A 12394-nucleotide genomic window follows, 5' to 3' on the forward strand; every position below is an offset into this window, starting at 1 on the left:
AGATGGCGAGCCAGGCCCAGACCTTCAATTTCTCCATCGCACCAGTGAGGAAATCTCTTGCGTATGGTGACTCGCTGCCAGAGTGGTAGGAGTGTCAGGAATTGTTTTTGAACTGAACTGGGAACTGATTTAATTATTATTTTTGGACTGAATCGAACTGAAACTTTTTATTGAACTGAATAATTGAACTGACATTTGGTCTTGAACTTGAATTTAAGGTGTTATACTTTTATTTTCATATTGAGTTCATATTTTTGAATGTGATCCGAAATGATTGTGGTCCATTTTGATTTGATTGTGTAATTGAAGGTATTCTTTGACCCTTAAAAGAAAGGAAAAAAGTTAGTTAACTCAGGAATAAAAATAGGAATTCTAAATTAAGTGCAACCTAGGAAAAAGAGACTGGTCTAACTTTGATTAGTTCGACTAAAATAACTTTTAACAAAAAGAGAGTCTTTCATTTATTATACTTACCTCAAAATTAAGAACCTGCAGGGTATTTTTGTTTTGTGTTCTGTATTTTATAAGTGTGTTTTGTGTTCAGTAAATTGCCGGCCTTTTTAATTTAAAGCAACGGTCTCTGGTGTAATAATCTTAGAACCTAGAACTGGTCCAGTGGCGCAGTAAGTGGTGCGGTACCGGTGATACACTAGGCCTGTAAAAATAGTTTAGCAAATGTGTTTAAAACCAGCAGAATGCCAGTGTAAATCAGACACTTCACAACATGTCAACCATATCAAATGCCTTGCATGGCTGGGGCTCCAAAGATTGCTGTCTAAATTGTAACATTGCATCAGGCAATGGCTGGGAAATTGCCAGTTAAACCACTTCTGTCAAGAACAAACAACCAGTCGGAAAACCACTGAAAAGGCTATGTTTATCATGTGTGAGGTGAAATGTAACATCATAGAAACCACATAGAAATATGATGGAAGCCACTGGAACATTCAAACCATTTTTGAAACATAAAACATTCAGATCTCCTAGCATTGTGAAAATATTTGGAGGTATGGCCTTCCAAGACTAACCCAAGAGCAGACTGACATTATTTTAAATTGAGGAGGATTGTAATCTGTTGGCCATGGGAGCCATCTTGGAAATGTCTACTGAAGGTGTTTTTTCAATGTTTTTCTATTAAATAGCATTAATAAGCAGTTATTAACTGTTATTGCAGCGAAAGATGTCTCTACCATGTTAATATCTCATCTTCATCCGCTTATCCGGTATCGGGTCACAGGGGCAGCAGCTCCAGCAGGGGACCCCAAACTTCCCTTTCCCGAGCCACATTTGCCAGCTCTGACTGGGGGATCCCGAGGCGTCCCCAGGCTAGTGTCGAAATATAATCTCTCCACCTAGTCCTGGGCCTACCCCGAGGTCTCCTCCCAGCTGGACGTGCCTGGAACACCTCCCTAGGGAGACGTCCTGGGGGCATCCTTACCAGATGCCTGAACCACCTCAACTGGCTCCTTTCGACGCAAAGGAGCAGCGGCTCTACTCCGAGTTCTTCGAGGATGGCTGAGCTTCTCACCCTATCCCTAAGAGAGAAGCCTGCCACCCTCATTCCCTACCTGGAGTTGGCACTCCATCGGTTTCCTGCTGTGAACCATGGCCTCAGATTTAGAGGTGCTAATCCTCATCCCAACCGCTTCGCACTCGGCTGCGAACCGGTCCAGTGAGTGCTGAAGGTCACAGACCGATGATGCCATCAGGACCACATCATCCGCAAAAAGCAGCAATGAGATCCCCAGCCCACCGAACTGTAATCCCTCCCCACCTTGACTACGCCTCGATATCCTGTCCATAAATGTTACAAACAGGATTGGTGACAAAGTGCAGCCCTGGCGGAGGCCAACCCCCACCTGGAACGAGTCCGACTTACTACCGAGAACCAGAACACAGCGCTCACTTTGGACATACAGGGATTGGATAGCCCTCAGAAGGGACCTCCTCACCCCATACTCCCGCAGCACCTCCCACAGTATCTCCCGGGGGACCCCATCATATGCCTTCTCCAGATCCAAAAACACATTTAGACAGGATGGGCATATTCCCAGGCCCCCTCCAGGATCCTTCCAAGAGTAAAGAGCTGGTCGGTTGTTCCGCGACCAGGACGGAATCCGCATTGTTCCTCTTCAATCTGAGGTTTGACTATCTGCCGAACCCTCCTTTCCAGTACCTTTGAGTAGACTTTCCCAGGGAGACTGAGAAGTGTGATACCCCTGTAATTGGCACACATCCTCTGGTCCCCCTTTTTGAACAGGAGAACCACCACCCCGGACCGCCACTCCTTAGGCACTTTCCCAGACTCCCACGCAGTGTTGAAGAGGCGTGTCGTCCAAGACATCCCCTCCACACCCAAAGCTTTCAACATTTCTGGACGGATCTCGTCAATCCCCGGAGCTTTGCCACTGGGGTGTTGTTTGACTACCTTAGTGACTTCTGCCATGGAGATTGACGATGCATCCCCATCAGCCTCCAGCTCTGCCTCCACTATAGAGGGCGTGTTAGTGGGATTTAGGAGTTCCTCAAAGTGTTCCTTCCATCGCCCAATTACCTCCTCAGTTGAGGTCAACAGTGTCCCATCCTTACTGTACACAGTTTGGATAGTTCCCCGTTTTCCCCTCCTGAGGTGGCAGACGGTTTTCCAGAAACACCTTGGTGCCGACCGAAAGTCTTTCTCCATGGCTTCCCCAAACTCCTCCCACACCCGCTGTTTTGCCTCTTCTTTAGTCGGACGGCTTCCCTGACCACCGGTGTCCACCAGGGTGTTCGAGGGTTACCGCCCCTTGATGCACCTAAGACCTTTAGCAACAGCTTCCCGCCACAGCTTCGGCAACGGAGGCTTTGAACATCGACCACTCAGGTTCAATGCCCCCAACCTTCACTGGGATGCCAGAAAAGCTCAGCCGGAGGTGTGAGTTGAAGATCTTTCGGACGGGGGCCTCCTCCAGACGTTCCCAGTTCACCCGCACTACCCGTTTGGGTTTTCCCGGTCTGTCCAGACTCTTCCCCCACCCCCTGACCCAACTCACCACCAGATGGTGATTGGTTGACAGCTCCGCCTCTCTCTTTACCCGAGTGTCCAAAACATGCGGTCTCAGGTCCGATGACATGATCACAACATCAATCATCGACCTTCGGCCTAGGGTGCTCTGGTACCACATACACTTATGAGCATCCTTATGTTCGAACATGGTGTTCGTTATAGATAATCCATGATTAGCTCAGAACTCTAACAACAAACGACCACTCGAGTTCAGATCAGGGAAGCCGTTCCTCCCTATCACGCCTCTCCAGGTGTCTCCATCATTGCCCACGTGTACGTTGAAGTCCCCCAGCAGAATTATGGAGTCCCCTACTGGAGCCCCATACAGGACTCCATTCAGGGTCTCCAAGAAGGCCAAATACTCCGAACTGCTGTTTGGGGCATATGCACAAACAACAGTCAGAGACCCCCCCCCCCCCCCACCAACCCCACAACCCGTAGGCGTAGGGAGGCGACCCTCTCATCCACTGGGGTAAACTCCAACATAGCGGCACTCAGCCGGGGGCTTATGAGTATCCCAACCCCGGCCCGGCGCCTCACACCCTGGGCAACTCCAGAGAAGAATTAAGTCCATCCCCTATCCAGGAGTATGGTTCCAGAACCGAAAATGTGAGTGGATGTAAGCCCCACCAGATCTAACTGATAGCGCTCCACCTCCCTCACAAGTTCTGGCTCCTTCCTCCACAGAGAGGTGACGTTCCACGTCCCCAGAGCCAGCCCCTGTCGCCCGGGTCTGGTCCACCGAGGCCCCTGGCCTTCACTGCCACCCATATGGCAGCGCACCCAACCCCAGCGGTTCCTCCCATGAGTGGTGGGCTCATAGGATGGAGAGGTGGGTGCCACGTTGCTTTTTCGGGCTATGCCTGACCGGGCCCCGTGGCAAACCCAGCCACCAGGTGCTCGCCGGCGAGCCCTCCCTCTGGGCCTGGCTCCAGACGGGTCCCCCGGGCTTCCTCCGGGCAAGGTAACTCCTCCTCTTCCTCGTTTATACATAGGGTTGTTTTGAACCATTCTTAGTCTGGCTCCTCCCCTGAGACCACTTTGCCATGGGAAACCCTACCAGGAGCACTAAGGCCCGGACAACACAGCCGTCAGGTTCATAGGAACAAACAAACCTATCCACCACGATAAGGTGATGGCTCCCGGAGAGGCCATATTGATATATAGGGGTTAAATATGTATATAACCAACACAAATATGTATATAACCACATTTAAACGTACCCATTCTACGTATATTTACACTGTACAGTAAAATCTAGCCTACAGTATTGTTTGATTTCTGTAACTTCAGTCACCAAGAATTTGTCCAGCCCGTGGACAGGACGTTTGTATATCACAGGTCTTTTGTTCTTAACTGTCTGTTTGTTGTTTACTAGTTAAGTAACATTAAGATCTGTAATTAGTAACCAAATATGTCTCTTGACATTAGTCACCTGACACAATTAGTTAGCCATCTCAAGGTGTGGTCATTCTAGTTGATTCGCTCTGGCCTCCAGGGGCCATGTCTAGGGTGGTGCCTAATCTACACCTCCTCAGGAGCTGTAAACATACACATGTTCCAAATAGGCAGCTTTCAAATCAAAACAATCCTTCTGATTTCCAAAGTACTGCTACCATCTGTTGTACATACTTCAGACCCCCCCCCACAGGCCCAAATCTGAAGTAGCTCCATATCTGAATCTGTGCAAACAAACATCTGTGCCAGAGTTAATTTCATCACAAAATGCACAACTGTTTCAGATTTCTTTAGCTTGGTTGCCACAATACATTGACTAATAAAGCTTGTACTGTTGTTGTTGTTGTAGTAATGAGCAAATTGTAGCTGGCAACATGGAGTCATTTGTAATGGATGCATTTTGGAAGTGGCAACTCATCTGTCTACTGAAATTATTTAGAAGTGCGTGTGTGTGTGTGTATCTACACATATCAGAATATATCTAATATGATTCCGTAATTAAACATATAGCTGCCACTGTTTCAGGAATAATACTGTAAATGGTGGAAAGGTTGCTGACGCGCTATCTTTTCCACTAGTGCTCTGTGTATTGAAGTTGGTGCTGAGGCCGGCATTCCACTGCAGGAAATATGACAAGCAAGTCTCCTAAACAGTGAAGCTTCAAGCGGACCCCCAGCCAGCGAGGAGAATCCACTTGTCACAGGACTATACATGCAGCTCAGTGATAAGCTAAGCCATTTCCTGCATTTGGTATCAAATGCACAGGGCACGGAAACCTGCCTTAAATCTCTCAAATGTTAGTGAAATTATCAATGGGGACCCACCCCCTGCTCCCACAGTTGCCTGCAGCACAGTACATTACTTAATTTGAAGTATTCATGGATTTAAATGCCTTCTTTTGCCACGGCGCCTTAATCAGCTGGTGACGTAGTGGTGTCGCCGTGAAATAAGCCAACTTGATGAACCCTCCAGCTCTGTGTTAGAGAACTGCAGAGATCCTTGGTTACTATGTGGTTTAACACATCTCCCCAACTCCCCTCAATCTGTATTCCCCTATAGACAAGTAGAACGACGGAAATACCCGCCTGAGCTACTATCCATCTTACAAATGAATATGCCAAAATAATGACTCGGGATGTGTAATGAAGTGCGGGGGGCCATTGAGTTAACTCCCGGCAGAAATTACTATCTGGATCCCATCCCTGTCAAGGGAGAGAACTACTTGCTTTATTGAAAGGATCTCAGTGGGTCCAAGGTCAGGTAGTCCTGATCACCCCAGTGATTGATTTAAAGATGCAGGTGAGATTTTTAAGAATACCAAATGTTTTTAAAACATTTCGTTTTGGGCTGGATGTGTAAAAAATATTGCCTTAGAATAACTATCGTATACCTCAGATAGCCATAGAATTTCAGGTTTGAAAGAGGTTGTTTTTTATGGCATGGGGCACATAGCCCCCTTTTTTTTTTTTTTACAGGCAGTGGCTAAAAGTCACAGAATGCATCTGTAATTTTCAGTGGGATAGCTCCAGGTCCTGTTGTTAAGGGAAAATGCAAGTGACCAACAACCTGATGTTTATAGTATCTGTGGACTCCGTGGAGGGAGCTGCTAGATACACATGAGTAACAAGACTGTGTTACCCAATGAGAAGGAGAGCAATGACATACTTAAACAGTGATATTGCATATGCTATTTTCTAGCACACTTTCAGGCTCTGAAGTGTTATGTCAAGAACTTTTAGCTGAACTACAAAAGTTAGCAAATGATTCTCTACGTGACAGATTTGCTGCTTGTGAGTTACTCAGAGAGTAAAAAGTTAATTGCAATATTCCCAGAGAAAACAATGAATAATTCCATTGAGGGATCGAGAATCTGGTATCTGACAAAAACCCTGCAAGGAAGGTGGTCTGGTCTGATGAATCACGTTCCCTTTTACATCACGTGGATGGCCGGGCGTGTGTGCTTAGCTAACCTGGAGAACACATGGCACCGGGATGCATTATTGGAAGAAGGCAAGCCAGTGCAGGCAGTGTGATGCCTTGGGCAATGTTCTGCTGGGAAACCTTGGGTCCTGCCATTCATGTGGATGTTACTTTGACACGTACCACCTACCTGAGCATTGTTGCAAACCATGTGCACCCTTTCATGGCAACAGTATTCCCTGATGGCATTGGCCTCTTTCAGCAGGATAATGTGCCCTGCCACAAAGCAAAAATGGTTCAGGAATGGTTTTGAGCAACACAACAAGTTCAAGGTGTTTAGACTTTGCCTCTAAATTCCCCAGATCTCAATCCAATCGAGCATCTGTGGGATGTGCTGGACAAATAGGTCCGATCTATGGAGGATCCACCTCACAACCTACAGGACTTAAAGGATCTGCTGCTAACGTCTTGGTGCCAGATACCACAGCACACCTTCAGAGGTCAAGTGGGTCAGGGCTGTTTTGGTAGCAGAAGGGGGTCCTAGATAATATTAGGTAGGTGGTCATGTTATGGCTGATCAGTGTATTTTTCAAATTTCTTACATTTAAAACTCATTATGGCTGCTTATGGGGACCCCAAACAACAACACCATTCAAAAGCCTATTTTTCCTACTGTAACTGTGACTTCTACCTTAACCCTTAACCGGAAAATGTCTTTTTCCACATGGGGAACAAGGAAATGTCCCCACGGGGTACTTTATTTCTTGTTTTACTATCCTTGCATGAAGTTTTTTTTCACTAAAGCATCAATGACATTCGATAGCTCTCGCCCCAATAAAAGCCCCTAACAGCCAGCAATAGGAGACTCCACGCCACAACAGATGAAAGAGCACCAACATCAATGGAGCCAGGACCTCCTGAATCCTGCACATAGAGCGAGATTAAAGACACATTACTTAACGGCAGGCCCCGGCACAACCTTCCTCATGAAGTGGTTATGCCACTACCGCTGGAGTGGCGAGCCAGGACGAGGAGGATGAGAGACAGACAGACGGGCTCCTTCTGAACAATGAGGCCTGTCCTTACATCAATCCATATACCTGGAGGGAGGGCGAGGGTGGGGCTCCGGCAATGACGTGCCCCCGAGCCAAGACACACGCAGTGGACAAAGAGAAAACACAGAGCACACTCGCTCTCCAAAACAAGACGTTGGTAAGAAGCCTAAATAATGACTGTCAACCCCTAAAGGCCTTGGGCTACGGTTTGTGACCATTCATGCGTCGCGTGTTACACAAAATGTCTCCCCTCCGTCTTTTATGGCCTAGCCGGGAATACAGTGAAATATTACACCGACTGCAAACCTCCCCTTCTGGCAGTGTCCTTCTGTAGGCTGTGGAGCCGGCTTGTACGCCAGGCTCCTAACATCTGAATCTCCCTCCCCAAGCATGTGCTGCTCAGGGAAGCAGTCTCTGTTATGTAAGCCCCAGGTGAACGTTGTTGCCCTGGGTAGAGTTATCACCGAGGGGACAACTCACCGTGCCAACTTCAGGTCCCCTGAAGCACACCTCCTTTGCTTACATCCTCCTACCCGCGTCATGTGCCGGTGCTTTGAGAGGCCGAGACGTGCTCCGCAGGAGGGAAACCTTCCTGGGCTGCCCACATTTCAGGAAACCTATTAGCGTGGCAACTCCGCTTTTAGGGATCGTTTCGACAGATGCTGGACACACACGAGGTCTGGTTCATGCCAACATGGAAGGGCTTTCCTCAGAGGAGACTATAGAGGAAGGCTGAGTCCATCTACTTAATCTGTGCTGCTGCTGTTGTTTTCCCCCATTTCTTCCCTGTCATCATCTACCATCAGCTCTGCAGTGGTTTGGCTCCAGCAGCGCGCGCCGTGCCCCCCTCCCCCCCACCCCCCAAGGCATTCACCACAGACAAACAGCATCACTGGCGCACCTGGTGCACCCATGCCGGGAACACGCACAGCTTTTACGATTTTCTGGCCGGGAGGCAGTGGAGCAGCGGCAACGCAACCCTGAGGCCACACCGCCATCTGTTGGCGGGACTGTGTAAACGCAGCAGGCTAATGCAGGTTATCCGGGCTACACAGCACACTCTTCTCCATCTGGCTCAGTCCAGATTGTCATTAGGCTGGCTAACCTTTCCCATAATGAGGGCATGATGCTGATCAAGGGTGGATGATGGAGTCCCCTGAAATGATGACACTATGTTTCCATACTGTCAGGCGCCAGCCAGCTCATTCGTGCACGTTTAATTCAAGGTCAAAGTGTATAGAAAGGGTTATATGTAGATTAACAGACAAAGATTATTTTAGAGGCAGCTATAGCTTTTTGGGGCCCTAAGTTAAATCAGGGAGGGGAGCCCCCCCCCCCCCCCCGTCTCACATGAAAACATTTCAGTGGCACATTTTGCTGTTCTATTTTCTTTTTAACTCTTCCACTCATATTTCACAGCAGCAAAACAGACATCTACTATTAAGACTCTGGCAATTATGTCTTGGGTTTTGAATGAATTCACATAACATTACAGCTTTAAAGCTACTTTTCTACACAAGTTTGCGTGGCCTTTGCCGTGTTCCAATGACTTCCCGGTGAGTATGACAAAAGAAATACAAATATTGGGACACCCTGAAGCTGACCACCGATTGGTTGGTAATCAGCCATGATCACTCCAAATGTAGACGCAGTGCCAATGTGAACATTGACAGGGCTAACTGGCAGTTGACCATCTGACATTAGAGACAAACTGGTGATGCATGATCAGATTTTGAAATTGCATCCGGTGCGTTCTTCTACTCGTACCAATCCCAAACAAGGGCCTGGAGTGACCGAATTTGCCTGTGGCAGACCTGGATACTTTGCCTGTTATGCACCCACTAACTCCGTTCAATGTGCCTGAGACACTTTCAAAATGTCCTGCATTTGGACGATTGATGCCGAATTAAACGATCCACAGCAGGTGTGGCACATCAGTAGCAGTTAGTAAATTGCATATTGAGCCTTGGGATACATCCCAGCCTCGTGAGTTAATGACATTTTCACATCCTGGTGTAGGCTGGCATTTCAGGTTCAGAAGAGGCTTGTGCACTATTAGATCAACAGGATTTTCAGTCAGCCACAGGGTAGGGTCTGACACAGAATAATAAAACAATAATGCAAACATGCAAACAGGTTTTATTATTTAGTGGCGGAGCCTACACAAAGCGTTTTGTAAGCCAGGCTAGAATTAGAGTTACAAACATGTAGATGTGCAACACTGAACCACCAAGCCTATACTGAAATTCCCCAAAATAATAAATAATACACTTAAAATGCATCTTCCTTACAAGTTGTTTATTTTGCATATCCAGGCACACAACAGAAATGACCTCAAAAAACCCTAGGACGGAACTTAATGGGCCCCCGTAGCAGGTTTGAACCTAACGGGGACCCGTAGCATGATGAACCCTCCCCCCTCCACAGGTGCTTACGATTGCCACCCCAAACACCTGTGACAGGACACGCCATGCTGTCAGGAGCACTGCAGCGCAGTAGACACCTGGTAAGTCTGGCTCTTCATCCTCCTCTTCGTCTCTCGGATCATCTGACAGACGGCCAGGGGGTAGCAGCAGTACACTGTGGTCCAGTCCTCACAGATGCTGCCCTACACATCCAACCACATCCACACACATCCATACACATACGCAAAAGAACAGGTGGCCGGGTCATATCTGTTCTCAGGCAAGGAAGGTATAATCTATCTGGCTACAGAAAACACTGGCTGGCATTGTGGTTTACTGAGACCTTAAATAACATATCATAGACCAACTGTCAGTGGCATGCCACAGAAAATAACTGGGTTACCCTGGAAAAAATAACAAACACTGAAACCTACATTGACACCAAGTTGCTCTGAGCGAACACTGTGTTGGTTCCACACGACATCAGCCGGTCTTTGGTACATTCTAATAACACCCACTAACTGGCCTGGCTGCAACGTAGTCATCCTCACCCGTATCTTGTACCTCTCCCGGATGCCCACCCGCATGGCCAGCGTGGAGCCGGGGAGCAGAGGCAGGCACAGACACTCTCCATACTGGTGGGCCAGCGCTAGGTCCAGGCAGCAGGGCACAAAGGCACCCAGCAGACCTAGGAGGGACGGAAGAGTGACACAGAGCTTTGGGGGAAACGATCAGCATACCTCTCCACTCTGAATGTCTAACAACCCGCGTGTACTGACAGACTGCCAGGGTATATCCCTCTACCCAATCTTCATGTTTACGATTCGCTCAAAATGGTAGAGAGCGGGTGGGCTGCCCACCCATACAGAGCAGTGAGCTGGAAGTGTGAGTGGGGGCGTGCAGCAGGGCCGGGTCGCCTCACATGTGGTCCGGTCCCCGAACACGTCGAAGAGGCCGCTGCTCCAGTCCCCTCCCGTCTGGGTGATGGTAGTCACCGTGGTGGTGGTCACCCCCAGGCCGGGCTGCGTGACAACGGGGAGGTCGGTCGCAGCGCCGTCGGCACCGCGTGGGTTCCAGCCGGCGCTTCCTGTTCCAATGTCCCAGCCCACGGCTTCCTCGTCACCCGGGTGCTGCCGCCTCGCCGCGCAGGTGCCGGTTGCCACGCGTCTGAGGTAAACCAAACAAACAGGACGTACAGGGGGTGTAGCTGCCTTCAAAGTGTAGAGCCGAGCTCAGGCTCAGCGAGCGCTGCAGTGCGACTCGCGCAGGGTAGAATTGAAAAGAAAAATGCAACAGAACACCTGGAAACATTGAGGACATGCCGGGCAACATGCAACGGACGGCCAACGGCGCTGATCTCTACTGATAAGGGCCGAACACTTACTTCTCAGAGGAGACCGTGGATGTGGTGTCATCCATTCTGACTGCGGCTCACTGCTCCCTGTCAGGGAAGGGAGGGAGGAGGGATGGGCTGGGCTTCCCGCCGACAGGGTGTGCTCCTTCAGATAGGACTGGAGCTCAGCGGCCCGGCGAGCGGCTGCTCTGAGGAGATAACACATTCTGTGGTCCTCTTCTAGGGTCTCATAACGGGCCTCGTGTCACAGAGGCGCTGAGCACGCTAGCACAGCAAACGGCAACAGAACACGGAGCTGACCCGTTCAAGAATGAAGCGTCTAATAGAACTGGCGAATACCACTGTGGCCAGGGTGAAGAGCCTGTGGGTTCATGACCCTGAACTGAAAGGGCACCTCGCTGGAAACGAACACACAAACACAGGCCAGACAGACAGAGACAGCATGTCCACTGCTTAAGAAAAAGAGCCACATACCTTCAATTACAGGCACCAGAAACACACGACTGTCTTGTCCCGTGGAGAAGACCAAGGATGAGAGCGTCTGACGAGGCAGGAGAGGCTCGGTGAACGTCTATGCGCACATCGGTGTGGTCTTAAAGCGTTTCCTGTTAACACAGGCTCTGCACACGTCCACCTGATCACATCTCCTTTTGTGGTGCATGGGGCCTGAGTGACAATTGGCTGGGGAAGGCCCACAAAACACTTGGTTTCTCTGTAGAGCCGAGAACACTTCCTGCTGGGTGAGCGTGAGAAGGAGGCGGTGTGCTGTGTAGCTTTTTACAGAAACAGAAGTGGAGGGTTTCAACCGTTTGACTGAATCAATAGGCAGTGTTCATATCCCAGTAGATTTGCTACAGTCAGAAATGTTTTTTTGTGTTGCATTGTTGTTTAGGGCTGGAAATTGCCAGGAAACTCACAACTTATAATGGCGATCTTTGTGTGGCCTTACGATATGTTTTGATTTTATTAGGGTTTCCAGACATAATGAACATCATGTGGCTGCTTAAGATGGACAAAAGACAGCCATGATAAAACATTACAGTCACAGAAAAAACCAAAATGTCTTCAAAAGAAAATAGTTTTTGTCACAGACTGTAAAATATTGCAATTTCGTCAAAATGATACATCCAATGATATGTAGACATGTATTTTCCTC

At 48.7% G+C, this 12394-nt stretch overlaps 1 protein-coding gene across 1 annotated transcript; it reads right to left on the minus strand.

Annotated features, from left to right (window-relative positions):
* Positions 1-9762: 9762 nt before the first annotated feature.
* On the minus strand, positions 9763-12382 carry plac8l1 (PLAC8 like 1). Its single transcript, XM_010871104.3, has 5 exons — positions 11713-12382; positions 11269-11421; positions 10807-11051; positions 10436-10572; positions 9763-10087 (listed from the first exon to the last, which is right to left on the minus strand). The coding sequence occupies exons 2-5, from the start codon at positions 11301-11303 to the stop codon at positions 9956-9958; spliced, it is 549 nt and encodes a 182-aa protein (XP_010869406.1). The 5' UTR covers positions 11304-11421; positions 11713-12382; the 3' UTR covers positions 9763-9955.
* Positions 12383-12394: the final 12 nt, after the last annotated feature.

The sequence above is a fragment of the Esox lucius genome, chromosome 7 (assembly GCF_011004845.1).
Source record: "Esox lucius isolate fEsoLuc1 chromosome 7, fEsoLuc1.pri, whole genome shotgun sequence".
NCBI lineage: Eukaryota > Metazoa > Chordata > Actinopteri > Esociformes > Esocidae > Esox > Esox lucius.

Coding starts and splice junctions, on each gene's coding strand:
- plac8l1 (XM_010871104.3), bottom strand. CDS start 11,303: ATGGATGACACCACATCCACGGTCTCCTCTGAGAA. Junction 11,052..11,268: donor TCCACGGTCTCCTCTGAGAA/GTAAGTGTTCGG, acceptor GGTTTACCTCAG/ACGCGTGGCAACCGGCACCT. Junction 10,573..10,806: donor GTTCGGGGACCGGACCACAT/GTGAGGCGACCC, acceptor CGTCCCTCCTAG/GTCTGCTGGGTGCCTTTGTG.